The sequence below is a fragment of the Alexandromys fortis genome, unplaced genomic scaffold (assembly GCF_014885135.2).
Source record: "Alexandromys fortis isolate MF-2015 unplaced genomic scaffold, M_Fortis_MF-2015_v1.1 scaffold_299, whole genome shotgun sequence".
NCBI lineage: Eukaryota > Metazoa > Chordata > Mammalia > Rodentia > Cricetidae > Alexandromys > Alexandromys fortis.
Genome location: NW_026068187.1, coordinates 51,884 through 77,579, shown reverse-complemented (window position 1 = coordinate 77,579; position 25,696 = coordinate 51,884). Strand labels below are relative to the sequence as shown.

Genomic DNA, 25,696 nt, shown 5'->3' with positions numbered 1-25,696 from the left:
CCTGGAACTAGTTCTGTAGACCAGAATGGCCTTGAATGCACAGAGATCTACCTGCTTCTGCCTCCTGAGTGCGGGAATTAGTGTCACCACTGCCCAGCCATAAATCTTTTTTTAATGAGAGAACTAGAACTTCTGTAGAGAAAAAAAAAACAATAACACTTGAAAGGTCCAAGAATAAAAAAATAAAACTGTAGATTCCAGAAACAGGAATGTAAAAATAAAGAAATATAAAGTTGTAAGCCTAAGAGAATGAGAGCAGACTGTCAGCAGCTTTCTCAGCAGCTTGAGGATTAATATTAACAGTGAGTTACTCTGCTTTACAACCATAGCTCTATTTACAAGGCTGAAGCATCTCTCTGCAAACTGAGAGCTAGCCTACAGGTATGAGCTGAGTTAACTTTTAGGAAATAGATATATGACCTCTGGGTTACGCATTATCCCTGCTTTGTGAAACTGGCAGCATCAAAGGGGAGAGGACAGGGCTTCAGTAAACACTACCTGGAAGTACCAAGGAAGACAAGGGTTAAGTACAAACACTGAAAAACTCTGTTAGGTGGAGATTGTAAAGTAAGGCAATCTGTATCTGAGTTTTACCTTGAGATTGTAAAAATTCCTTTGTTCAGACTTAGTGCTTGGTGTCCCTACTATAAAAAGGTGGACTCAGAAACTGGCCTTCGCCACAGCCTTACAAAATCCATCTCTGGCTGATAAGCTTTTATTTTATTTTATTTTATTTATTTTTTATTTTATTTTTTAATATTTTTCCCTGGATTCTGGTTTCTGGAAAAAAGTTTGCTTCTGGTTTATTAGACTTTGGTGATCTGTCCCCATCTTTGCGTGACTCCCCTGGACCCAACACTAGTCTCGAATTCTGCCACTTTAAGATAGAGATAAGTTATGCAGCCTTGGCTGAGCCCTTCACACACCTTTGGTAGTGGCCAACAGCCCAGCCTGTTTTTCTAAGGCTACTTCTCTTGCAAAGTAGAAGATCTCACAAAAGAGATGGGACTTGTTGAGACTGAGCTGGATAACTTCAGGTTCATTAAATGGCTCGGTCCTTCCCTGTGTACCGGAAGGTGAATCCATCCCCACTTTACCCACAAGGAAACTCTGGCTGACGGTGTGGAGCTGCCTAGAGCACAGGGCTAAATAGGAGTGTTGCTCACTTCCTGTTTACGGTCTTCTGTGGCTTCTCATTGCCTTAGAAACAAGCTCCCACTTCCTAAGCAGGTGCCAACAAAGACAAGACTCTGAGCTTTAAGAACTTTGCCACTGGGGCAGTTTCTGGAATCGGTACACTCCTGTGTCCATGCCGGCACCTGGTTTTCCTCCTATCTTCCCCACAAGAGCATTCCTGTTTGCTACTAGTCCGAGCCACATAAGCAAACTTATGTGAGTTTATGAGGCATTTCCTTGTAGGAATCCATATAAAGCAAGAGCATGGGCAAAGATATTTGTTCAAAATTGATCCTTTTATACATTATGTGATTTATTATTTATAATAGTATAATAAACAGTTTAAATATTCAACTCACAATTTTGGGGTACACTAGTACAGTATTATTTATTTATTTAGATCAGTTTCTTTTCTTTTCCTTTTTGTATTGTCAGAAAAAAAAAGTCTTGACATAACTGATGTGCCCTGCAGGACTGTTATGACTCCTCCCAGGGCACTGAAACTGACTGATATAGTTTCTTCAGCTATGGTTTATGTGGACCTGGTCTCTGGGGAGATAGATTGTTAAGGTAGGCTGTACAGGCTTCTGCATGGTGCATGGTACAACCTACCACACACATAAAGAAACAGTCTAATTTCCGGGACCTATGAATACTTCTTGCCATCAGTGTCTAGAACAGATTGGTCAATGACCTTGTGCTGCCCAAAATACTAGCGTTCAAAAGAATGTCCCTCTGTTCACTCAGGTTAGGTTGTAGCAACTAAACCCCAAGATTCTTAGGTCTTTCTTACCCACATAACTGATGCAGTGATGGGCTTCTGATCAACAAGTAATTTTCCGCCATATCGTTATCCAAGGACCTAGGCGCTTCCCAACTGTGGCTCTTCTATCTCTAGAGCCTTCGAGTTCTAGCAAACATAAACAAAAGCTACCGGGAAGTCATCTTTGCTGCCTGTCTGGAAGAGAAGCCTATCACTTGCATTCTCATAGTGCCAGTTGGATCAAGAGGTGCTAGAAACATAATCCCAAGCTAAGCAGCTACTTCCTGGAAACAGCTCTAGAAGAGAAGCAGACATTTCTAGTGACTAGCCCACACCTCTGTGCTCCAGCCACAAATTCAAAGTGACCGAGAGCCACCGGTGATGGGGTTTTACTGCTTTGCCTCACGGGGAAGGAGGAAGGATTTCTAGCATTGCCTTACTGTTAGAGAGACTCTCCTGCTGCTAGCATTCTGCACCCTAGAAAGTACCACAAGCCTGCTGGGCAACTTGTAGCTCCTTTCCTCGCCATTCCAGGAACCACACCGTATCCAGCCCCTGTCCTTCCAGTGCTGCTCCGTTTGCTGCTCTCTGCACATCTCCCGCTCATTGCTTGCTCCAGTTCTATTTTTTTTTCTAAGCAGCTCTGGATCGGGAAATGGTCTCTGCCCTGAGGGAAGCAGGGCTGGCCTCCCTTGATCCATGCCATTGACAAGGCATAAGCATCTCCTGCAGAGATAACTTGGCTGGGATCAGTTTTCCTGGAGAGGAGTGTTTTGGTTTTGGTTTGTTTTTTGATCACCTCACTGTGTAGCCCAGGCAGGCCTCAAATGCACAATCTTCTTGCCTCCCAAGGGTTGGGATTATCAACATGCATCACCACACCCAGCTTCCTAAAGATTCACAAGTGCTGGAAGTTTCATGGACCTATCAGTACAGAAAGCAGCTAAGAAGCTCCTCTGGGAGCAGGGAGAACGCCCTTGCTATCGTCTTCATCCTGCTGGCTCTGTTCAGCACAGTGTTTCAAAAACTCAGCTTCTTCATAGGACCCCACACACCAGGGCTTCTGAATCCCAGAGTCCTCTAGCGAATATAAGAAAACAGGAACTGAATGAAAAGGGGGAGTGAGTGGGTGAACGTGGTGCTCTTGATAGACAGTGATGCAGAAAAATGAAAGTGGACCAGAGATGTAACTCAGCAGTAGGGGGCTTAGCATGTGGGAAGCCCTGAGTGAATCCCCAAAACCTCCACAACAGAGAGGGAGCAGGGAGAGGAGGAATGTTGTGGAGCAAAAAGAGAATACTACTAATTTTCAAAATCAGTATTGTTAAGTTGGGAACGTAGACCCCAGCCCCTCGCATCTATCCTAGCCCCCAGGCCTGAGAGCTGTATTGGTCTGGACTCCAAATCCCTAAGGGGTCATGACCACTCGAAGGGAGTATTTAAGTGAACTCCCAAAAGAGGACCACTTGGTCCCTTTTCCTTCCTCCTGGTGGTTGCATTCGCGGCCCCTCGGGGCTTCCCGAGAGTGCAGGAATCCCATTAAACCTGGATATTTCTTAATTTGGCTTGTTTTGATTTGTCTTGATGGGAATTTGCAAAATTCCTAATAGTATAATCATAATTATGTAAATATATACATAAGACTAGAAAGAAATGCATGGTTTGTGCATTTATAAATAAATTTACTTATTGTTTTAGTTGTTATGTTTTCCAAGCCCTCCATGGAAGTCAGCAGGAGGGCTCAGAGAGTACAGGTATTGCTGTGGAAGCCTGATGACCTGAGTTCAGTCCCCGAATCCCACAGAACCAGGGAAGAACAGACTCCTAAAAACTGTCCTCTGAGAGCCACACAAGCGCTCTGGCACATGTGCACGTGGGAGTGTGTGCACTTACACAGTCACATAACAACTTCGAAACACGTTCATTCAGACACAATCAGAGCCCATACACATTTTTCAAAGGTTGTGACATTTTTACAGATTAAAGAGTTACAGTGACAGCTGGATTATTTGAGTTTTCATCAAATGTTGCTTCCTCCATGATTGTTGCCCTCCCCCCCCCAAGGGGTCTTAGAAGCCCCTCTCCAACATTCTTGTACTGCTCACCAATCACTGGGAATTGGAAATTTTTTGCACCCTATAAGCCTCTCCGCTGACACAGCATCCAAATCAGGCCAAATCAAACAGAATTGGAAAAAGCCCAGGTTTAATGGGTAAAACGCTCCCGGATGATTTTCTAACCTCCAGAGAGAAGACAGGAAATAGAGACCTGTTTTCTGGGGGGCAGTTTAAATATCTGGTGGGAAAAGTCTTGAGCATCTCTGGGGGAGGGATGGTCATTTGGCAGGCTTTCTGAGAGGCGGCAGTTTGGAGAGAGATGGGGGAGGGGGCTTGGGTTTGGAACTTCCACTAGAACATTCCAGACTCTTTGGATGCCAGGGTTTGGAGTGAAACTTCCACTAGAACAGGAATTTTACTTACTACTTCCCCAGAAAGGTTAGGGTTCTTTGAGAGAAAAGACAATTCTTGCTTTTTTGAAGCCCCAGGGCCTAGCACACACTAAACATCCTAAGGCTTGTGGCCCAGCTGAAGAAAGCCAGCAGTAGAAAAATCTAAATACAATTTCATCTTCCCTGGGACCAAAGGGAAGGGTCAGGATTTCCTCCCTTGGTGCAGATGACCTGGGGCCTAGGAGGCCTGTAGGAAGAATTGGAAGAACCGCCCCCTTGAAGAAGAGAGCTGAGATTTAGGAGACCCTGGAGAAAAGAGAGCTGAACCAAGTTGGGTTTTCCTGACTCCTGCCAAGACTGTCACGTGGTGGCACTTGGAGGATTCCCTGATTCTGTTCATTCCTTTGGAATCTCTCATTCCTCCAGGACTTCCTCTGGAAACAGGGGAAACCCCAGTGCTAGGGCCGGGCCGTGTCTCCAGTCAGCCTCTAGGAGTCTGCATCTAACCCCAAACCACAATAAAAATAAGCACGGGGTTGTGGGTGAAAGTCAGTTAGGAGACACTTCAGTTTTCTCTAAATATCTTCCAGAAATTTCTTCAAACAACTTTATAGGGTCAAGAAGAGTCGAAAAGGAGGCCCAGAAACTGCTTTTAGTGACATTGGCAACAGCTCCACAAGCTGTATCAGGAAAGGTGAGCCCTTTTCCAAGAGATCCAAGAGGCCCCTGAAGTTGACTGAGCTAACACCACCGCCAAGGCTAGGCAGGAGCACAGGGGCCTAGCTTCTGCGCTCAACCTTGGAGACTCCAGGACCGACCACCAGGATCAGATTCAAGAGCAAACTAGGTGGCCCAGGTGTTCAGGACTCCACACATTCCTCCTTGTCTTCCAGAAAATGATTCCTAAACCTGTAGGTTCCGGTAGAACCGCTTGGCTCTGGGTCTGGGCCAGTGTGCCCCACCCGCAGGACGGCCGGATTCTTATTTCTACACTCACCCACTTTCTAAAACCAAACCCGAGAGGAAGGGCACGGCTCTGGGTGGGGATGCCCTGAAATATTCGAGACTAAGAGCGTTCCTGCTTGCAGGGACGTTTACAATAGGACTGTCCCTGGGGACGGGCGAGGTTCATCTGTCAGCAGAGTAGAGTGGGAAGGGTGTGTGACCGGCCTCTCTCTGTGTGTGTGTGTGTGTGTGTGTGTGTGTGTGTGTGTGTGTGTGTTAAGGCGGGGTGGGGTGGGGGGCAGGAAGGGAGGAGCCGGTGGGGAGCGCGGCTGCCTGCCCTCCAGGCTCCTCCCGCTCCGGGGCGCCTCCGCCCTTTGCACCCGCCCCGCGTACAAAGACTCCTGGCCATCAGCGAGCTCCTCTCCGCTGTGTCCAGTTCTTCCTTCGACTGCTGCGCCTCGGGGCCCAGGTGAGTCTCTCACCCCTCACCTGCCCAGGGGAACCCCATACCTGGCTCGATCGGAACTCCAGCTCGGCTTTGGGAAGTGTTGTGCCCCGTGGGCCTGGGTGGGGCCACCCTCCCACTTGCAGACACCCCCAGACCCGCTGGGGCGGAGGCGACGATTGTTTGCAGCTACCCCACCCTGGCGTTGGGGCCGCTGTTCCTTTGACCTCTTTCCTTTGGCGTACACTTCTTCACTCTCGCCATTCCTACTTTACAACAGTCTTAGGAGTTAACTAGAGCTAGCCAGACCTCAGCCCAGATGTTCCTAGCCTCTCCACAGCAGGGCTGCCGGAACCAATCTGGGCCAGGGAGGACTGGCGGCTTGGCAGCTGGAGGATTCCCTTTTTAAAGGGCCCTGCTCCTCTAGGTGATCTGCTCCAGTGCAAGTTGCAGGTTGGTGGGGAAGGATCTCAGGGCGAACGAAGGCCTTCTGTTTGTTGTCTTCATGAAGTTCTGGGGTGAGAGGGAGTGAGGCGATTTTTCTCTAGCAAGTTTCTCTCTTGTTATTGAATTTAAGGAAGGGGCCCAGCAGGAGGTGGAGTGAGAGCAGGCTTGGTGAGCAATCTTCAGGCCCAAATTGATTTGATATGATGCTACAGATGGAGGTCAGGGTCTGAGCTTGGCCACAGGATTGACTTTTTTTTCCAGACCTTCCTGTGAGGTCTTCTGAGAACTATTGTGAGATTGGCAAGGCAAACAGAAAAGTAACAGATCAGCAAAGAGCCTCGGGCCAAATACTGAAATTCGCTATCCCACCTCCCTCCATCCTCCCACCCCCACCCCAGGGAAGCTAGATTCTGTAGGGTGGAGTTAGTACGAAGGGTTCCAGGATTCTCCTAGTGATCTGAGACCTGTGACTCAGCTGTGAGACCATGGGTGCGGCCTCGCTGGTCGATAGCTGTGGATGCTTGGACAGAACACTCCCTGAAGGAAAAGAGGAACTGTGCCATCTTCCAGGGCAGTTCCAAGAGGAAATGAGTCACACTCGAACTGGCCACCAACCTGAAGGAGGGATTTCTTGTGAGCTGCCTGGGAGGGTAGTCGTTAGACTGGCAAGGCCGGGACAAGACTGTTGATGGTTAGCACCAGGTTGCTGCCCTATGGCAGGAGGCCTCAGTTTCACTGGGCTTTGCTTCTCTGCTTGAGAGGTTTCCGGTTGGTGCTGCATGTTTCTCCTCCTGAAGTTTGAGTTTGAAGTGGAAACAAACACCCTGTCAGACAGCTTGGCCTTCATTGGGTTTCAGCCAATTGCAAACGATAGTGCCAGGAGTTGTGCAGGGGATGAGTTCGTGTGACTCCCTGAGACTTCATTACCCTAGTCTTCCCCCCCAGATTCCTAGCAATGTCGATTTAGTCTCCTTTCTACATGGTTAAAGAGGATGCTCCTGACAGCCAAAGAGAACTTTTAGAGCCTGCATTTCAGTCCACCGGGGGTTTTGGTTTGCTTGGCTTTATTTGGGTTCACTCGGATTTCTGTGTGATCTGTTTTCTGTCTTTTCCCCGGACACAGAATGAGATGAGCCCTTGTCCTCCTATGCCTGGCTTCTGGCCAGCTTCTGAGCAGTCACCCCAGTGTGGTCAGGCCCTGGGCTGGGTGGTGCTGAGGCTGGATGCCTCCTCGATTTTCAGAGAGAGAGAGAGAGAGAGAGAGAGAGAGAGAGAGAGAGAGAGAGAGAGAGATTTCAAGCACTAAACTGTTATGCTCTTATGCTCTTGGATACAGTCCATCCATTTAAACATAGCTAAGGAAGACAATGAGATTCTTTCAGAATTATAAAATATGTTCACAGTGCTGGGAAAAGCTGGACTAAAGTATGGGCTCTGTCCTAAGCTTCCCATTTCCTCAGGCCTGGAAGCTTAGGAATCATACAGCAAAAACAAAAGGGAGTAGCAGGCTTAGCATGTGTTCCTCAGAGGGAGGGAGGGAGGGAAAGACTTGCTTTTAAAGCAATGTTCAGGACTTTCTACCTCTCCAACTAAATAATCCCTACTGTCGCCATATTGTCGTTGGTTTTGGCTGAATCACGACAGCTCCCGGTAGAAAAGTGGGTGCTTTTGGTTGGATTAGAATAGGTTTCTCAGTTCTTTCTTCCTACTGAATTGCTTCTGGAACTTTCTTTTACAGATCATGTCTGTAGTAAGCAAGTTTTGTTTGGTGAGAGAGCCTGAGCCAAAATCCATTATTTTAAACTCACTCTTCCAAATATACTTTAAGAGTCAGATTCAAAAATGCTTTCTGGATTCAATTAAAAAAAAAAAAAACAAAGAAAGGGTTATTCAAACTCCCCTAAACAAAAGAACAGAAACACTAAATGTTTTTTAAATAATGAATGTTTATGTTCCCTGACACCCTAATTAATTCTGGGTGGTTCAAAAAAAAAAAAAAAAAGCATGAGATGGACAAAATACAGATGAACAAAGTAAATCAGGCCTCCAGCTTCTGAGATTTATAGCCTAGACCTGGGCATAGGTCCAGGACAGACATTTGGGATTGCTCAGGAAGAAGGACTCCCATCCTGCCTTCTGGGCCTCCCAGAAAGACCAAGGGAGAGAATGAGAACATTCTTGGCTCCTAAGCTCCTAAGTGAGATGTGCAAGGTAGGTGTTGGTGTAAGAGCTACAAAAAACAGAGTTGTTTTCTGCAGAGAGACAGTTGAGACCTGTTGCTCAGGCTAACATGTGAGGGGCATAAGCAGACATATGAACCAAATGGTTCAAGGGAAGGTGAGTGGGCCTGGAGGTAGGTGGATCCATCCCAGGGAGCCAGTGAGTGGACCTGGTGAGTGGACCCGGTGAGTGGACCCCGAGGCGGGTGGGTCCATCCCTGAAAGGCGTGAGGCAGTAAAAGGCATGATGAATGAAAACAAGAGAAAGCACAGGCAGGAGTGAGAAGCCTGGCCATCCGACCAGACCTGCTTAGCAGGACAGGCATCCCCCTTCTCCCCCCTGCTCCCAGTCGTGTCTGGAATGTGCTCTGCACTCTGCCATGACATTCTTAGGTGAGCCCTGTTAGGCCCCTTTCTCTGCCCTCCCCAGAACCCATCTCCTTTAGCTGCTGAACTCTGAGCTGCCAAACTGTCAGCTCTCTATGGATAATCTCATCTGTTTCTCAGCTACTTTGAACCATCTGTTCTACAATGGTAATTAATCATCTCTCAATTAAAACAGAGTAATATGTGGTTCTTGACCAAGGCAGCTGTAGGGCCAAGGCAGATTGGGTGGACAACAGCACCCGATTGTGTATACCAGGTATGGGATGGGGTGTCAGGACACAGAACAGATTCCCCTGCCTCTCAGACAGAGTCCCAAGGCCCTTGTGACAAAGTGTTACCCAACCAGAAGGGGAAGATGTGCCCCGTCCAGAGTGGGGTTTGTGGGGTGTTAGGTGGAGTGGCAGGGCCAGATTTGGGTTCCTGGAAAGCTTCACTCTAGTAGCGCACTATGGGGTGAGCCTGGCGGTGCCAGCCCCACCCAGAAAAGGACAGTTCATAGTTCTTGGGACTGCCCCTGCCACAACTGGATCCTCTGCCTCCTTTTAAACTTTCTCCAGGACAATTCCTGTGTGTAGCACTGGTCAGGGCCCTCTGGGATCACGGGCATCTCCTGTGAATTTCAACTCAGTTTCGCTTTGTGACCATACCCCATTTCTGTTCTTACCGCAGGACTCTCAGAACAAGCAGGGAGTCAGTTGGCTGCTCTGTTCACCGGTGTGGGAAATAAAACAGCTAGGGGGAACCAGGGAGGGAGGACCAAAGGGCAGATATGAAGCTTCAGGGAGGAACTTTGCCACTTCATAACCAGCTGGGTAAGGAAGGAGTGGACTGACCTCAGACGCGAGCACCCGCTCCTGGCTAAGGTAGCCTGACCTCACCCTCTTGAAGAGGACATTCAAGAGAGGCCAGGGCTTCCTTGTCTTACCACTCGCCTTTCTGGGGAGTACTAAGTTGACCTGTTTTTCTATTTGAGGGAACCCCTAGCCTGCCTGTTACTCTTTTTTTCTCTAGGTCTGCAGTACACTTCCTGGTGTCTGGCTCCTTTCCTGGGTTGTTGAAGGGCTGAGGTGGCATCCCATGTCCTTTAGGTGACTTGCCCAGTTCAGTTCTCTTCAGTTCCTGCACTTCCAAATCAATCCAGGCAAGGCAGACTCCCTGGGAGCCTGTTGTCACCACCAGAAAGCCATATCCTGGAGTGGGGAGGTGGGGCAGATCCGAGCAGTGTAGGAAGGGAGGAGATAGGAGTGGCTCTTCCGGATTTCATGGCACCATGCACCTTGACATGTCACCTTGTTGCTGTCCAAGCCATGCAGATGAATCATGCCAGGTCCTGATTGACAGTGTTCTCAGAAGTGGCATTTTCTGTAGCTGGCTCTTGTACTTTACTGTAGACAAAGGGGTAGAAATTATAATCCTTAAACCTAACTTTTCAATGCTAGTGTTCAGTACTATACCTTTGGCTTTGTGAAAGATAATACTCAGAGCCAGGCCTAGTGGCACAGGCCTGCAAGACCAGCTACTCAGGAGGCAGAGGCAGGAGAATCTCAAGTTAAGGCCATCCTAGTCCACTTAGTGGGACCCTGTCTCAAAATAAAAAGTGGAAAGAGAGCTAGGGGATATGGGTCAGTGATAAGGAGATGTGCAGAGCATGAGTGAGGTTCTAGGGTTCCGTGCTTGTGTGTGTGTTGGGGTGGCTTTACAGAATTTGGGGATCTGTACTGAGCAGGCATCTGTCAGCAGCAGGAGTCAGACCAGAGCACACCCCAAGTTCCTGTTGTTGCTCTTCAACCTCTCCCTCCATCTGAATTCAAAACCACATGTGGATACTGAGCTCCATTAGGAGCTGGGTCCTGGCAAAATGTTTGCCCAAGTTCATTGTACCAGAACGCAGTGACCTAGCGCTTCCTTTCCTCTCTTTAAACTCTTCATGGGGAAAGGCCCATATTCTTTCACCATGCACTCTTTCACTACAGAGTGTGAGGAAAACACTCTGTAGAGTCCTGCTGAAAATGGACCCGGCTCCTGAAGGAGCCTGCATGCACTCTTATCTATTCCTCCTCTGCTGAACTGGACAATGGACTTTACAAAGCTTGTACTCAGGCAGGAAAGCTGCATCTGCCGCTGGAGAACAAGTCCAGAGTGCTATGAGATTATACATTTCCATCTGGAAGCACACTTCTAACCTCTGGAATCAGATTCGTCCAGATTCCTACATCATGCCTGCAGTGATGAAGTTTCTGTGTTAACCAGGTTGGACTTGTGGCTTGTTGGTGTTCAGCCATGTCTAAGAGTTATATTTTCAGTGCCAAGGGAAATAAGGAAACATCTTCTTTCATTTAGCATTTTGCAGTTGAAAGAAAGCTCTCTTGTCTTGCTTTCCGAGAAAATTAAACTTTTGTATCTGCAGAATAGCTGACAGCCAGGCAAATCCCACATTCTGAGGTCCAATCCCTGATGTGTCTGTTGTCACCAAGATTGATTGAATTTTATTGGAAAAAACATCTATTTTATCATTTCCAATTGCCCCTGCAGACATTCAGTCATGTGGTTTCAAAGTTAATGCAGACTGTTTCATTGTGCCCTTTGACAGGTTTCAACACACCTCTCCAAGATGCCTTCTCAGATGGAGCATGCCATGGAAACCATGATGCTGACATTCCACAGATTTGCAGGGGACAAAGACTACTTGACAAAGGAGGACCTGAGGGTGCTCATGGAAAGGGAGTTCCCTGGATTTTTGGAAGTAAGTGTTGAAAGTCTCGGAACCAGACATAAAAGTCAAAAGTGCCCTTCCCTTGTTCTCCTATCCCTTCCCTGTAGGGCCACTACTTGGAAATGTTTCATTTGTTTACTTAGTAGACAGTGTTAGGATAGCACTGGGGCAGCAGAGTGGAGGAGACTCCGCCCCTGCCCTCAGTCTGTGGGTGGAAATATCCACACCCACTGGAACAACATGACGAAAAGGTGTAATGGATAAAGGATGCCGCTCCTCAGGGCTATAGTCCTCATGACAGAGGCTCCACATTCCCGTCACCTGCTGCTTGAAACAACTTGATCTCCTTTATGTGGGGGTATGAGCTGCAGGTTGACCCAGGGTCTCATTTCTACAAAGAGCTCTACTGGAGAACTCTGCTGTACTCAAATCCTCTTAAATCCACAGGGACAAAAAGAATTTTCTTCTTTTTCCAGCACTAACCGATAAAGGGATCAAGTTAATTGTTGATGCAAAATGTCACTCTAGAAATACTGCCTTTTACAATGAAAATGTCAACTTAGGAGCCTAGAAGCACAGTCTAGGTTTGACCTCACTTCGGTCAGACTGAACAACCCCTGAAGACTAGGAATCTTTAGATATGCCACTCAAGACAGGGAGTCCACTAGGCATAATTGTCCTTTGATTTCATAGGTCCTCAGGAGAGAGATGTTGAATTTAATGCTCACCTAAGACAAACACACCTGACATGATAGCAGACTGTGGTACAATCCCATCTTTTTCTGAAAATAAAGGATAGTTCTTACACTGCGTGTTCAATAGTGCATTCCTCTCTGAAGGGTAAAGGAAGTGATGGTAAAGGCTGGATCTGGCCTCTTGTCGTGGGCCTGATAAACAGCACATTACCTAAGGGCCTGACTCTTGCGCTAATAAGCACAGGACTTTGCAGGAGACTGCTTTTACACATCATCAGTATTGGTTACGTGACCCAGTCCCTCCTTCTGAACTGCAATGGCCCTAGCGCTATCTCAGTGAGCTGGAGTATACAGTTCTCTGTGGCTTGGGCACCATGCTGCAGTTCCAGACAAGGACTGAGAAGATCTAGCCGTGGGTTGCTCTCACTCTCTAGTCCCGGTTCCCTTTTCTCTGAAATGAGAGCGCTGAACATACTTATTCGCATACCCTCTTTTAACTTGTTGTAATCCTTCTAGACAAGCATAAAATTCAGGAGCAAAATGGACTCATTGTAAGTCAGCCCATCACATAAACGGAGGCATTCTCGATGCTAAAATCGTGTATGCTATAATCGTGTGTGACATATGACACACACCCTTTCATACTCAAGGCTTTGTGACATGAGAAACATAGAGTATTGGGGTGTTTACAGAGGGTTGTGCTCCACACAGCAGAATAGTTTATTCTAAGCACAGACAGGGTTGTCACTCTAGACCTCTACTCAGGCATTAACAGAGCATTTTGTTTCTAAAGTAGATGGCTTATGTCATCCAAATTTCACTCACTCTGACCACAGCCAGGAAGCAGGCGGTGAGGCCAGAATTAGCTACACAGAGAAGGGTTTCAGTTGATAGCTTACGGGAGGAGTTCGCAGCCTCCAGTAGACAATGTGACTCCTTTACCATAGGAGATCTCTGGTGCAGTTTGTATGCATCCAGCATGCTGAAAATATTGCACGTCAGTTCCTCCACTAATTCTGCAGTCATTGGAATGCATAAGTGCCTTTTAACAGCCTCTAATGCATCAGAGGTTATTTCCCTCTCTGCGATAGCATGGACCTATCGGAGTAACCACACTTTTGCACTTCTAACCAATGTGGCAGCAAAAGGGATAGTCGAACTAATCACCATTGAAACAAGATGAAAGTCAAGGAGTCTGCCTGTCTCTCCCTGCCCCACACAGGGCATTAATGCTATGCACTGAAGAGCTTATGATTCTGTCATACAAATTCGTGTGTGTGTGTGTGTGTGTGTAAAGGTCAAAGTTTGACGTTAGGTATCATTCCTCAATATTCAATATTCTCTGCCTTATTGTTTTTTTTACATTTGTCTGTGTACCGTCACATGCATGTGGAAGTCAGAGAAAAGCTTGGGGAAGTAGGCTGCAGGGGTCTAGCCTAGGTCATCGGTCATAGCAGAAAGTCCCTATTCCACGGAGTTATCTCACGGGCCTATCGCATTGTTTGGAAATAAGGTCTCTCACTGACCCTGGACCTGGTCCATTTGGCTAGACTAGCTGGTCAGTAAGCCTTGAAAGTCTTGATGTTTCTGCCTCCCTGCTGCTTAAACTCCAGGAGTGTGCTGCTGTGCATTACTGTGCGTTGTTGTGCATTGCTGTGCACTGCTGTGCACTGCTGCGCCAGCTGTTCATGGGGGCTACAGATCCAAACTCAGGCTCTCGTGTTGGCGCCTACCCACCAGTCACCCTCCCAGCCACACACACTTCTTTTGCAACTTGTCCAGTGTATGACATCATTGTTATACCAATGACGAGAATAAGGTGGCATGGGTGTACCAACTCTCACTGGCAGGGCACGTAACTAGCATGTGGAGGGCCTGGTTCCAGTCCATGAAGAGTGGGAGGCATCCTAGAGAGGGCACTCGCACCCAGACTCCTCTATTCGTAGTTGATATGTGAAGACAAACTAAACTGTGTGGTGGACTCTGGCTACACAGTGAATAAGATAGACAGGACGGCTCCCTTGCTGGGTCCCAGCCACACGAAGGGAAGAAGAGCTCGCTGCATCTGCTCTAAAGCTAAAACCCAGCGTCCTCATCAGCACCTGCTTAGAGCACATACCACAGGGACCTGAAACTTACCCTCAAATGATCTGAGGTGGTTTCTGCATGAAGAGTTCCCCTTCTAAGGGTCTGAATATGGTGTCAGTAATGAAAATTTGTTTGTTTGTTTGTTTGTTTTTTAAAAATCTAAGTGTGAAGTCAAAAATGGCAAGTGTGGTTCTTAGGCATAATCTAAATATGTCATTACTAAAAGTGGATTCCCAAGACAAACAAAAACACGCTGAGGAGTTACAAAGGTCACTGAGGACCTGAGACAAGAGCTTGAATACTCGAGAGGTTATGCTTGTGCCCAGGTTGTCTGCAGTTTGGATCGGGTACGATGTAGTCATCCCCGTCATTAACTGATACTGTTTTCCTTTGTTCGTTCTTCATTTATTTATTTATGTTTATTTATTTATAGAATCAAAAGGACCCCATGGCTGTGGACAAAATAATGAAGGACCTGGACCAGTGCCGAGACGGCAAGGTCGGCTTCCAGAGCTTTCTGTCACTAGTTGCAGGGCTCATCATTGCGTGCAATGACTATTTTGTAGTACACATGAAGCAGAAGGGAAAGAAGTAGGCCCAGTGGCTCCCTGGTACTCCCTCCTTGATGCGTTTCTCCCCGAGGAATCGGCCTCACTGCTTCTTGAGAGCAGATCAGGGCCCTTAGGAAAGTGCAGATGCCATCCAACTCCAATTCGACAAGCAGAGAAAGCAAAGGAAATTCAGCAACAGAGAAGCTTGTGATTTTTATATTGTTTTCACCCTTCTGCCCTCAATAAAGACAGTCCCTTTTTTTAGTTCTGAATTTGAGGTGGTTGTTTGTTGCGTCCTCTGAAATGCTTGCTCCCTGCTTCTTTGGCTCCTGAAGAGTCAGCATAGCCTCGGGCAGCCAGCGCACAACAGGGCTTTCTTCACCGAACCAGCGAAATGAGAACACACTCCATTCAGGCTTGGAGCCTGACTTTTTTATTTGCTCTTGAAGCTATGTCTATGTGATGGATCAAAGTTCAAACTGTTATAAGAGGGCTCTTCAAGAACATATTCTACTTCTGTAACTCCTTAACAAAGTCTTCCCCAGTTAAATGGGTGCTTTTATAGCCAGCACCTTGGATGCCTGAAATATCTGAGCCCATTTTCTCATTGCAAAACTGCAGCAAAATCTAGGGCCTAAAAAAGCCCATCAAAAAAAAAAAATGAGCCAAAATAGGAAGGGATATAATATGACACTTCGGTGATAGAATCCCAACAACAGTGATCTACTTAATTCCTAGATGTCAGGAAATATGCTAGACATGACACAGATACATTGCATGGATTTTGGATGAAACAGTTCAGTTAATTAGGTCAGCAACAATGAAAACAACAATTTTTTTGAAACAGGTCACACATTTCCAGACTGGCCTCAAATGTGTTATTTGAAGTGTTAAGTAACCTTGAACTTCTGATCCTCCTGCCTCTCTCCTAAATGCTGAGATTGTAGGCACACACCACCGTGCCCAGAAAAAAAACTTACTTTTAGGATTGGACACATCAATGTCACTCCAGGGGAAACTTCCAGAGTTCAGTACAAACTCATCCACCATAAAGACAAGAATAAAACTGCAACCATTTTGTCCCCATCTTGTGGTAAATAAGGAATGAAAAATCATAGCTTTGCAACCATAGGACTGTGTCAGCAGGCTTACCAATACATTGATTAAATGGAGGGGTGGAGATGGCCAGCTAAAGAATTTAGACTGACCCCAGAAATGGCTCCCCAAATCCATGTTCTAGAACTAGACCACCATGTTTCTCCTCGATCAGGAAGCTGCCTACTGAACAGACAAGCCATTGTTACACCTAGCAACTCCAGGATCTTATAACCCGTGGCACAGTCCATGCACGACAGATGTTTATAGCCCTGCCTCCATCCTGTCCCACAGCCAAGCCCCAAACAACAAAGTTCCAACTTCAAGGGAGTCAGAAATAGAGTTTGATCTTTATCAGACTGCACACCTGAGCTGACATGCAGATCCATCTTGTCTGTCACAGTGTAAGAAAGAAAATCTAATGTAATAGTTGATCAAAGTGCCTTGGGTCCACTTAGGTCTAGCTAAAGATAAAACTAATGTTTGCTAGTCTAGATATCCCTACCTAAACTAGAAATGTAGAGTAAAAAATTATTTTACTTTATTTACTAATTTATTTACATTCCAAACCCCAGTTTCCCATACCACCTCTCCCTCCTCCTATCTCTCCTCCTCCATCCATGCCTGGTTTCTCTTCAGAAAAGGGCAGCCCTCCCAAGGATGTCAATAAGCCATTCAAGTTGCAGTGAGACTAGGCACCTCCTCTTTTACTGAAGCCAGACAAGGCAACCCAGTGTGAGTAAAGGGTTCAAAAAGCCAAGAAAAGAGTCAGAGACAGCCCTTGCTTCCGCTGTTAGGAGTCCCCCAAGAAGGCCAGGCTATACAACTATGTTCAGAGGGCCAAACATTAGGCCAAGCCCAGTAAATTCTGCTGTAGAGGGGGAGGAAGGATGGCAGGAGCCAGAGGAGTCAAGGACACCACAAAAAAAACCCTCAGAATCAACTAACCTGGGCTCACAGTGGTTCACGAGACTCAACTGAAGACCAGGGAGCCTGGACAGATTAAAAAAATATTAATGACCAAGCTTGCCTAACAATCTGCAGGCATGACAAATTCTTGCCTCTAACAAGTTTTAAAATAAATAGATGTAAAACATAGAGATAAACCCAGCAGCGAGAAAAAGACAAATGTAAGGGGCAGATAATAATAAGATTGCACATTCCTGATTGCTCAGACTGAGAAACATGGGGGAGGGACCTGTATTCGGGATTTAAGAACTGTTCTTTGCACTCCTGTGGAAAATCCCACCAGTTTATCTCTGTTGGAGGCACCCAGCCCTTCAGGGTTGTAAAATAAATGAACTCTGAGTCTCCAGCCCTCATTACTAGGTGGGTGGGTTTGTGGGGGTTAGGGGGTGCTGTCTTCATTCCTCATAATAATGAGCACTTTTTAAAAGATTTATTTATTTTTATTCTACCTATGTGACCGGTTTGCCAGGATATATTTCTGTATAAAATGTGTATGCTCCTGGAGGTCAAGAGAAGGTATCAGATCTAGAACTAGAATTATAGATGGTTGTGAGCTGACGTGTGCGTGCTGGGAACTGAACCAGGGTCATCTAGAACATTAGGTATTCTTAGCCATTGAGTCATCTCTCCACCCCAATGACTCCTGAAAAGACTTCCAAGGTGGAGATTAGAGAAACAATGGCCTTGAGGAGAAGAAACCCTAAAACATAAGGTCTTCGATGGCCACAGAGATTAGAGAAGCCAACTGACTCGTCCTAGTGGAGAAAGGCTCTCTTCCGTGGGAACGGGTGCCAGTACAGATGAACCACTCTGGTTTCCCTGCCTCTTGGGGGAGCTTCTTTAGTGAGCATGGATCCACAGATGGGAAGGTAAAATTAACAGAAGATGGTGAGCGTGTTCCCTGGTACCCCAACCCGTGAAAACATGCACACTACCAAGGGTGTCCTACATTTTCACATTGTAACATGAAACTGCTGTCATCTACAGAATTCATACTCAAGAATGGTGCAGTGACGTTTTTAAGAAGGCACAAAAATTCGTCAGTGTTTGTAATGTAGTATTAGGCTGCACTCATGGTCCTCCTCGGCTGCATGTGGCCAACGATTGGATACCCCTGCCAGGGACGACTGTTTCCTCACAACAGAACAAGAACTACCCCAGCAGGAGGAAGAGGTCAGAATGAGGAGAGGAATCCTAACATCTGCTCTTCACAGTGGGTGTGTAGACTAGGGGGATCAGTGTGTTCTTCCTAGCAGACTCCCCAGACTCTGGCACTCAGAAAAGTTCCTGTTGCCATGGAATCTGTGTTCAGGATGGGTGTGCCCATGTGTATTGGGGGGAGGGCTGCAGCACCTTCCTCATTTCACCCCATTGGTCAACATGTTTACTGGGAAGGAAAGTAAGAGCTGCATTGACGGTGTGGAATCCTACGTGGCTGTTGGTGCCAACTCAAACAGAGTTCCCACATTCTGACCTGCTGAAACAGCCGGCTAAGCCTTGCAGCTTGCAGCCTAACTGCTCCCCGAGGGGAAAGCTGTAACTCTGCCAAACACCAAGAAGAGGAACCAGCTGGAAAATTCCACTCATTCTACTACAGGACTGAGTTGTAGATTGGATCCCATTCTCTCCACACCCAGTGTGAAGGTGGAACAGACAGCAGTGTAGAAAGTCCTTTTCCAACGCATCGGAGAGCTGATCCTGTAAACCAGTCAGCTAATGTTCTCTCTCAGACGCGTTCCCTTGTGTACACCAGTCAGCAATCTGCGAGTCAGTCTTTTCCTCCCCGGTCTGGAGTACTCAGGACTAGATTGTAACCTTCGCTTTCAAACTGACTAAGTACTTTTTTCAGCTCTTAACCCCAGAGAGAAAGCAGAGGACAGAAATGTATGTACACACTTGGCACTATGTGAGCGATACGAGGCAAAGGTCTGTGGCAGAGACAAGCAAATACCACAGCAGCTGTACAGGATTGTGATCTAAGCTGCAAGATAATAGATAGAGCAGACAAAATGTTCACCAGCATCCAGCAGAAACTGGCAAAGATGACATGTGAAGGGTATCCTGTCACTGTTGACAGGAATATAATCTATACAGCCTTTAATGATGCAAAAGTTTGAAAAATGGGATCTTGAATACTGTTGCCCTTTAGTGCACTTTCTTTGATCCAGTATTTTTAATTTGGGGGCTTTATCTTAATAAAGTAAGCAAACACACAAAATTTATAGAGGAAGATATTTGATCCAGCACAACTTAAAACAGGCACAACTTGATTTATGGTGAAGCAACTTTATGTAACTACACATACAACAGTGAAAACCATGATTTTGAAAATATTAAATGAAATGGAGACATGTCTATATCAAGAAAAGAAGGCTGCAAAATTAGTATATAATAGAATTCCTTTAATTTAAAAAGTGTGTGCTTATTCTTGCATATGCATACATGATCAGCTAAAACTAGAGGAAGCTCATCTACCTAGGATTTGTTTCCAGAGTTGTAGTTGCTGGAGGAGGGATTTGCCATTGTTATGCCTAGTCCATGGGGACCCCGAAAGACCACCAGGGAGACTAACTCACTGAAATGTAAAAGCAAGGTTTATGGTGTGCACAATTATAAGTCAGCAGGGACCTCATCAGTGCAGCCCCGAGATGTGGTATCCCGCCCTTCTAGAGGGCATTATTTAGAAGCAAAAACTAGAAAAGTTATATCAGCAGGGTGTGTGATGATGGGTTCAATCCTGATTGGCTCGTGTCTATGGACTTTTCAGAAATCTTATTTTTGAACCTCTCCTGTTGCTTGTCAAATTTTCTTATTGGCTGACCTTCAGGTGGGGACATTCTTTGGTTATTTAGTACTCTCCAGATGGCTACTCTGTTACCTTTGCCCCTAGCCATTTCTGAGGACTGGAATGTTTTACAGAAAATATCTTACACAAGACACAAGATGGAGATGGAGGACAAAATGGAGGAACTTTGGTCTTCAGTCATATCCATAACTGTGTTTGGTGTTATTTTAATTTTCTTTCTATATATTCTGCTATGTCATCTAACTTTTCTGCAATAATTCTACTTTTCCAACATGGAAAGCAAAAGTTCCAAATAATGTATTTTGAACACTACATGTTGCAGTCATAATTTTATATGCCTGAAATTTCAACACTCTGGGGGGGGCAAAAGTAAGAGGATTGCTATGAGTTCAAGGTCAGCCTGAATACATGGTGAAACCCTGTCTCCAAAATAAAGTGCTGGAGCTTGATGTGTTTGGGACAGGCCTGTCATCTCAGCACTAGGGGAGGCAAAGCAAGAAGGTCAGGAGTTCAAAACCATCCTTGCCTATAGATTTGAACCATATAAAATCTGCTATATGCAACCCTGCCTTAAATAAGTATATTGTATTTATTGACAAGCTACTTTATATATCAGAATCTGCCTGTACTACTTCCTAAGTGTCATCTTATTTGGTCCTCATCATAAACCTGACAAAACGTCATAATGAGAACATCAGCGATGATGAAACCATGACAAGGTCTCCTACCCACAGTGTCAATGTTTGGAACTCGATATTCTGTTTCTTTTCTTCTATTCTGCCGCTGTTTCAAAGTGTGATTTCTGTAAACCAACAGAAGTTCTTTCAAACAAGTCAGAGGGTGGTTGGGTAGGCGAGGCTAGTCAGAGGATAGTCAGCAGAAGATCAAAGGGTCTCTCTCTCTCTTGAAGGTTAGAAATCTGGGTAGCAGCTAACAGTTACTGTGCTCACTCTGTTCTAGAATTGGTTTCACAAGTATCAACTTGTTTGCTCCTTCCAGCATGGGTGGGATGGCTGCTGTGCTGTTTTTGCTTTTCAGGTGATTTGAGCAAAGAGCTGATTAGTGATGAAGGAGGGTTGGATTCAGACTGTCTGAGGTTTTAGTCTCTCCTCTTTGGTCTCCAGATAGAGCAGGAGGGAACAAAGGAATTCATAGGATAGCAAGTACTCAGGAGGGCACAGTGTGACTGGCTGAAGGAGAATCTATTCATATGGCAGGGGTGCAGAGTCAGGCTAGGAAGGGGTGATGGTCTGAAAGAAAATGTTCCTCAAAGAGAGTGGCACTATTAGGAGGTGTGGCCTTGCTAGAGGAAGTGTGGCACTGTAGGGGCGGGCCTTGATGTCTCTTTTGTTCAAGCATCTCTCAGTGTGACAGTCATGGACGTCCTGTCGCCTCCAAGATGTAGGACTCTCAACTCCAGCACAATTAGGGGAAACTAATCTAGATAAGCCATGACAAATTTAAGAGGGAAAAACTCAAGAAGACAGAACCATGTGTGAAAAATACCCCAGACTATGAATTTTTTTTTTCAGATCTGCCTGTCCTGGAGCTCACTCTGTAGACTAGGCTAGCCTCAAACTCACAGAGATCCGCCTGCCTCTGCCTCCCAAGTGCTGGGATTAAAGGCATGCACCACCGCCATCCAACACTCATCTTTATTTATTTATTTTTTTAATCAAGACCTGCCGATTGGCCTGCAAAGTAGCCTGTCCACTGGACTGTAGCTACTAAACAGTATTTTTAACATGTGAATGTAAGCAAAATCTGAAAGAGGCTGTGGAAAAGTGGAACTGGTCACGTCAGCAATGAGTTAAATGCTGTGGCATCACCCTGTCAGTGGGGTAGAAAATCATTTCCATTAGGCCCCGAACAGGGAACTTGGAGAGAAGGTCAGTGTAAAACCACATTTGCCTTGTTATTCAGAACCACACAGGAGGAGCAGTCCTGTGACGCTTGCTTCCTTCCGACCTCTGTGGCTCCACCCTTTGACCTCTGTCATAGCCTAGTGAGCAGCAGAGTGCTTAGCCTCCAGTCTGCTGTTCTCAAAGAGACAGCTGAGTCAGCTTTGAGTATTGCTCTATGATGGACCACTATGGTATGCCGGGGTGAGTCAGTCTTGTCCTTCTGAAACTCTTACGGATGGGATTGACATTTCCAACCAATGACGAGTTTGAAGGACCATAGAACATGGATGATGTGAGCCCCACCTTACAAGTTTTCAGTGTGGTGGAGCAGGAGGCATGTGTTTCAAAACAGCAATACTCAAAAGTATGTAACACACAGAAACACCATGGGACGTGGTAAATATGGGTGCTAGCTCTGAGAGTTAGGATAAGATGGAAGGATTTCCATGGAAGGGCAAACAAATGAAAGAACCAGTTTTGGTGGGGACTGAGCTTTATTAGAAAAGGGGTGGGCATAGGTTTGAGTTGTACCTATGATGTGTAAGTGAGGGAGGTACCCACAGTTGAAGTGACATGGGAGAGGCCAGGTTCATGGTACATCTTTGGAAACAACTGAGGAAGAGCTGCACATGTAGAAAGGTCTTCAAGACAAGTTTGAGTGAAAGAACAATTGGTTTATTTGTGTCTGCCTATTAAACAACCACTTGAGAAAATGACAATGGGGAATATATATGCATAATTACTTTGACATGCAAAAAAAATATCTCCAGAGGAATGTAGACGAAACTGTGAGAAATGAGTGTTCCCCTAAAGAAGCAATGTAACTGGTATGAGACGGAGCAGGGGAGAGCACTTCCGTGTTCTCTTCATTAGAATTTCAATCCAAGTGTGTAAGAAATGAATAAAATTACAGTTTAAAAAATAATTCACAGCTTTTATATAATTTACATACTAAGTATAATTGCACTTTTTGAAAATTTAATACATATATACAATAAAATATGAACATATCAGTTCCTATTTACATACTCCCTTCAGCTCCACTCATATTCCTCCCAACACAGCCCTCTTCCAACTTCATGTCTTCTTAAAAAAAAAATAAAAACCTTTTCATTCCAATTAGTACATTGGGTTTGATGCCCTCTGATAGAGCATGGGAACCTATCGGTGGCCACACTCTCTAAACAGGATGATTCTCCCTGCCAGCTATTAACTTGCCAAGGATTCCTCAGTAAGAGGCAGGGTCTGGAGAATCTCCCCATCTGTGTGAGAATTTGGGGAGGCTGACTTTGTCCAGGGAGTATATAGGTAGCAACAACTATTTGAGTCTGTGTGTACAATCACTGCATCATGTCCAGGAGATGGCATTTCATTCCTCCCTATCTTCCATTAAGTTCTTTCAGCCTCCTCTTCCTCCTCCATGTCCCTGAGACTTAGAGTTGAGCATTCAGTCTCATATTCTTTTTGCTTTGACAAGTTTGGCATCTTTACATTGACTGCTTTCCACTGCAAAAGGAAGCTTCTCTTGGAGCTGGCGAGATGGCTTGGTGGTTAAGAACATGTGTTGCTCTTGCTAAGGACTGGTTTTGATTCCCAGCACCCATGTGGAGGATCAGAGTCACCTGTAACTTCAGTCCTAGGGAATCCCATTCCTTCCTTTGGTTCTCCCAAGGTGCCGGGCAATTACACAGTGCACACACATATGCAGCCAAAAACACTTTTACATGTACAATAATAAAATAAATAAATCTCGCTCTTTTTATAGAAACCTCTCTGGCCAAGGGATAGAGCAGCTATGAGTGTATATATAAATATTTAGAAGGCGCTTGAGAGTAAGAGCATTTAACAAAATACCAGTAACAGATTTCCACCCTAGAGCCTGTGATCTTCACAAGAACTCTCCTGCCCTCAGTGAACACGTGCTTGTGAATTAGTTCAATAGTTATTGGTTTAAGTGTGTGTAGTGATTAGACAAACAAGTATAGGCTAGAGTACTGAAGCCAGGATGTGGGTGAGGAAGACAAGAACATACCCCAGCACCAGGTCCCTGAGCCTATGCTCTGCCCAGCCTGGGCAAGGAGATGAGTGAGGAACTGGCTGTGCCAATCCAAGTTACATCCTGAAGAAGGAGCACTTTTCTAGACCACCCTCTTTACCTGATGAGGTCATTTTAGATAGATTTCTATTAAAACAGAGCTTGTGTGCAAAACATGGGCCTCCAAATAAAATGCCCTCCTGGAGGGGTTTTCCTGTTGTCTGCACTCCCTGGCTACCCCGTGTAAAACACACACAGAAAGATGTTCACAGGAGAGAGAAAAAGATAGATGATAGGTAGATAGATACATAGATAGATAGATGATAGATAGATAGGTAGATAGATAGATATAGATAGGTAGATAGAGATAGATAGACAGACAGACAGATAGATAGGTGGGTAGAGATAGATAGGTAGGTAGGTAGGTAGGTAGATAGATAGATACATAGATAGATAGATACATAGATAGGTAGATAGATAGATAGAGATAGATAGATAGATAGATAGATAGACAGACAGACAGATAGATGATAGATAGGTAGGTAGAGATAGATAGGCAGGTAGGTAGGTAGATAGATACATAGATAGATACATAGATAGGCAGGTAGGTAGGTAGATAGATACATAGATAGATACATAGATAGGTAGAGATAGATAGGTAGATAGATATATAGATAGATAGGTAGATAGATAGATAGATAGATAGATAGATAGATAGATAGATAGATTCCTCTGCTAAGAACAACACTTTGGTGCTGGCCAAGCCCACCTCAAGTGGATGAGCTGCACACAGCAGCAAACTTCTAGCGTCTCTTCCATCTCTTCTGCTTCCATAGGCTCTTCACTACCTCACCAGAATCCCTTCTTCCCAGGCTCTGACTTCTCTTTCTACTCAGGTATACCCCTGTTTCACCTTAGGACATAAAGTTAACCCTTAGTTTAGATGTTAACAGTCTTGACTTCTCTTCTTAACACTGATTCTCTCCAGTTTGTTTTCTTAGACCACCTTGAGAAATCTAGAAACTTTCACATTAATGCAGCCTCCTAAGGAGCAGAATTCCTGGTACCATTTTCAGGTCACAGATGGAAGGGCCAGGTTACAAAAAAGTTAAATTTAGCCATAAAAAGGACATAACCAGTACTTGTTACGGTATAGATGAACCTTGTGCTAAATGCAATAGGTCAGTCATCAAAAGGCAGATGCTGAGGGGCGCCTCCTCATAGAGACTGTCATGAGAGTCCCCAGAGATCTGAAGTGTGAGGAAGAAAAACTAGGCGTTGTTCTTCAGTGAGCAGGGAGCTTCAGTTTTGCAAGATGCTGAGAGTTCTAAAGCTTTTATACACAGTTTACTTAATGCTACTTATGTGTATGCTCACAAATGATTAAATCATTAAAATTTATCTTAGTGGCTTAAAATTTGTGTAAAGAATTTTTAAAGGGTAACAGAGCTCCATGACTAGTAAAAATGGATCAAAATACAAATATTAGATGCACCTTAAAAAATCCATGGAAGCAGCTGGGTGATGGTGGCACACACCTCTAATCTAAGCACGCGGGAGGCAGAGGCAGCAGATCTCTGTGAGTTCAAGGCCAGCCTGGTCTACAAGAGCTAGTTCCAGGACAGGCTCTACAGCTACAGAGAAACCCTGTCTTGAAAATTAAAAAAAAAAAAAAAAAAACTCTGTGAGTTCAAGGCCAGCCTGGTCTACAAGAGCTAGTTCCAGGACAGGCTCTACAGCTACAGAGAAACCCTGTCTTGAAAATTAAAAAAAAAAAAAAAAAGTATGGAAGTTTGACTGCTGGGGGTGGGACTGAGGGTGGTAGAATTACAAAAGGACTCCTGTAATGACTAGTAAGAGATTGTTATCTGCTAGATTTGCTGCCAAATCCTTGCTTTGCTCAGGCACTAGCTTGTGATTGCGAGTTCCCTTTTGGGATCTGTTGACAGCATTGTGGATTCTCTGTGTGATCTTGGCAGTTCCTGTGGTCTCCACCTGTCTCTCGGAGA

At 45.4% G+C, this 25,696-nt stretch overlaps 1 protein-coding gene across 1 annotated transcript; it reads left to right on the top strand.

The window, feature by feature from the left end:
* The first annotated feature begins 5,637 nt into the window (after positions 1 to 5,637).
* On the top strand, positions 5,638 to 15,150 carry S100a10 (S100 calcium binding protein A10). Its single transcript, XM_050129366.1, has 3 exons — positions 5,638 to 5,802; positions 11,422 to 11,574; positions 14,761 to 15,150. Exons 2-3 carry the CDS (start codon positions 11,443 to 11,445, stop codon positions 14,920 to 14,922), a joined length of 294 nt encoding a protein of 97 aa, XP_049985323.1. The 5' UTR covers positions 5,638 to 5,802; positions 11,422 to 11,442; the 3' UTR covers positions 14,923 to 15,150.
* Positions 15,151 to 25,696: the final 10,546 nt, after the last annotated feature.